This window comes from Corvus brachyrhynchos, unplaced genomic scaffold, assembly GCF_000691975.1.
Source record: "Corvus brachyrhynchos isolate BGI_N302 unplaced genomic scaffold, ASM69197v1 scaffold211, whole genome shotgun sequence".
In the NCBI taxonomy this organism is placed as follows: domain Eukaryota; kingdom Metazoa; phylum Chordata; class Aves; order Passeriformes; family Corvidae; genus Corvus; species Corvus brachyrhynchos.
Genome location: NW_008236211.1, coordinates 62,005 through 64,940, shown reverse-complemented (window position 1 = coordinate 64,940; position 2,936 = coordinate 62,005). Strand labels below are relative to the sequence as shown.

General features: G+C 51.4%; 1 protein-coding gene across 2 annotated transcripts in view; it reads left to right on the top strand.

Moving 5' to 3' along the window:
* Nucleotides 1-2,936, top strand: part of EPT1 (ethanolaminephosphotransferase 1) — an 11,138-nt gene that overhangs the window by 5,140 nt on the left and 3,062 nt on the right. For both annotated transcript variants that reach the window (XM_017743476.1, XM_008642622.2), the window contains exons 5-7: nt 406-514; nt 1,960-2,008; nt 2,400-2,580. In XM_017743476.1, the coding sequence (XP_017598965.1) occupies nt 406-514; nt 1,960-2,008; nt 2,400-2,580 (339 nt within the window). The remainder of the gene's footprint in view (nt 1-405; nt 515-1,959; nt 2,009-2,399; nt 2,581-2,936) is intronic.

Sequence of the window (2,936 nt, the reverse complement as noted above, 5' to 3'; positions counted from 1 at the left end):
CGCCCCCCCCGCCTGCCCCGGGGCCTCCAGCCCCTTCCCAGCTCCGTTCCCTGCCCTGGACACGCTCCAGCCCCTCAGGGTCTCTCCTGTCAGGAGGGGCCCAGAGCTGCCCCCAGCACTGGAGGTGCCCCAGCAGTGCCAGCACAGGGGACGGGCACTTCCCAATCCAATCCCCGCTTGGCAGCTCACGCTTCCTACGCCTGGTAATGTGGGGTATTTGTGGATTTGTTTTATTTTTCTCCTTCCTGCTGGTGGGTAGGACTGAACATGTTGTAGCTTAGAGCTGCCTGTCCCTGGAGCTGCCTGGCACACGTGTGGTGCTGCCAGCCCAGGTACTGCCAGCCAGGTCCTGCCAGCCTTGCCCATCACATTTCTCACCCCTGCTTATCCTGTGCTTTCTTTCAGACCATTTCAATTGTCTACATAGTGACAGCCTTTGTGGGAGTTGAGGCCTGGTATGCACCTTTCCTGTTTAATTTCTTATATAGAGACCTATTCACTGCAATGATTATTGGTAAGAAACTCCATGTTGAAGCCTGTCTTTTAAACTGCACCTTTTTCCCAAACCCCCTGCTAATGACCTGCTAACACTGCTCTGTTTGCTGCCCCAGGCTGTTGTTGAAGTGACTAATTGAGGCTGTTCTCACAGCCTGCTCTTTCCCAGGATTTCAAAACAGGGTTGTCTCCTGCAGAGTTATTTTGGAGAACTTAACTCTGCTCTGCCTGGGCTGACTTCACTCCAGGGAAGCTCAGTTTGTTTTCAGTGAGAGCCTGGGGATAAAACCGGTGTGATAAACCCAGAATTTTCAGGGGATTAAGCCCATTGTGCAGGGGGTGGTGGGACCTGGTCCCCAGTGGAGCCTCCCCAGCCTTGGGCTGGTTTGGGGGGTCAGCACACTTCTGTTTTGCTGCTCTGGGGCTCCCTCTCACCCCGGAGCCCAAACACTGCGTGGGAGGGAGGTTGCAGCCATGGAGGGGGGGTGGGAGCTCTGCTGTTTGGGGATCCTGCCCTCCATCCACCCACCTAAACATTACATCATCATCATAATAATAAAATTGAAATAAAGGCCCAGCCTTGCTCTCCCATGGTCAGTCAAAACAAGCCACTGCAAAGGGTAGAGCTGAGCTGATGTTGTTTAATGCCATTTTCCTAACTCAAAAGTTCTGCTCAGTTTATTTTCTGTGTCCCTTCAGGTGTTCTTTGTAATTGCTTAATTTTGAGTTAATTGGTGTGTTAAATGTACTTCTTGCACTTTTATCGGGTGGATGTTCCCAGCTTTCCTTTGACAGCTGTGTGATTTAACATGAATAATGAACGTGCTTTTCCTATATGAGAAACTGAGCCCAATTCCCACACGGGGGAGAGGAGCTGGGTTATTAAAGCAGGAATATTTCCAGCTCTGTTCACACACCTTCTGCTGGATAAACAGGGAAGGAGTTGTGCTGGAATATCATGGACAGTGTTGATGGTTCTGACTGAGGTCAGGATTTTCCAGTTACTTGGGTGTTTTGTGTCGTTTATCCAGTTAAATGACAACTTTTTGGCACTGTGGCCACTGGAAATGTTTTCACACAGCCAGAGAAACAGCAAATTGCCTTTATTGTGAAAACTCTTGTGCCCAGCCATGTCGTTTGAGGAGTGTGCACTCACCTCATGTCTCATTTGAGTTGTATTATAATTAAACTTTGTCACTGTTTAAAGCACAAAACCAGCTCCTTAATGCAGCCCTTTCAAATGGAAATGTCTTCAATTTACAGCAGACCTGAACTTTTAATTACAGCTCTTGGGCCTGACTTGGGAGCAGCTACTTCCAAATGTGCTGAGCTATTCCTGGGGCACCCTCGGAGCTATATTTGGTGCAGGGAACTTAAAGCAGAGCCCAGCCAGAGCCTCCTGTTCGGGGTGCACAGGGCGTCCCCTCTGCCCCGGGGTGTTAATGCAGCGCTTTTCTCTTCCAGCCTGTGCCCTCACTGTGACCCTGCCCATGAGCCTGTACAACTTCTACAAGTGAGTTTGTAGAATCCCAGACTGGTTTGGGTTGGGAAGGGACCTGAAAGCTCACCCTGCTCCACCCCTGCCATGGGCAGGGACACCTCCCACTGTGCCAGGCTGCTCCCAGCCCCAGTGTCCAGCCTGGCCTTGGGCACTGCCAGGGATCCAGGGGCAGCCCCAGCTGCTCTGGGCACCCTGTGCCAGGGCCTGCCCACCCTCCCAGGGAACAATTCCTGCCCAATATCCCATCCAGCCCTGCCCTCTGGCACTGGGAAGCCATTCCCTGTGTCCCCTCACTCCAGTCCCTCTCCAGCTCTCCTGGAGCCCCTTCAGGTACTTTACTACAGGCAGCACCAGGGATTTCTCAGTGATTCCATGTATTTTCATTTCTTTGCTTGTGTTTCAGGGCCTATAAAAATAACACCTTGAAGCACCACTCTGTGTATGAAATCCTGCTGCCCCTCGTGTCCCCGGTGTTGCTGTTCCTGCTCTGCACCACCTGGATCTTCCTGTCCCCCACTGACATCCTGGAGGTCCAGCCCAGGCTCTTCTATTTCATGGTTGGAACAGCCTTCGCCAACATCTCTGTAAGAGCTTCTGCGTTACGCTTGAGGAACTGGAGAATTGCTTAAATTGAGTTTTCACATGTGCTGTGAGCAGCAAAGAGCTGATGGGAAAGGAGTTCCTGCCTCCTTCTGGGGATAAACTTAAAATGGGAGGACTAAATTTTTGGTCAAAAACTACTTTAGCTGCATAGTCGTAGAATCATGGAATTGTTAAGGTTAGAAAAGCCCTCTGAGACCACCGAGTCCAACTGTCCCCCAGCACTGCCAAGGTCACCCCTGCTCCATGTCCCCAAGTGCCACATCCAGAGGGGTTTTAAATCCTTCCGGGGATGGGACTCCACCACTTCCCTGGGCCTGTTCCAATGTTTAACAACCCT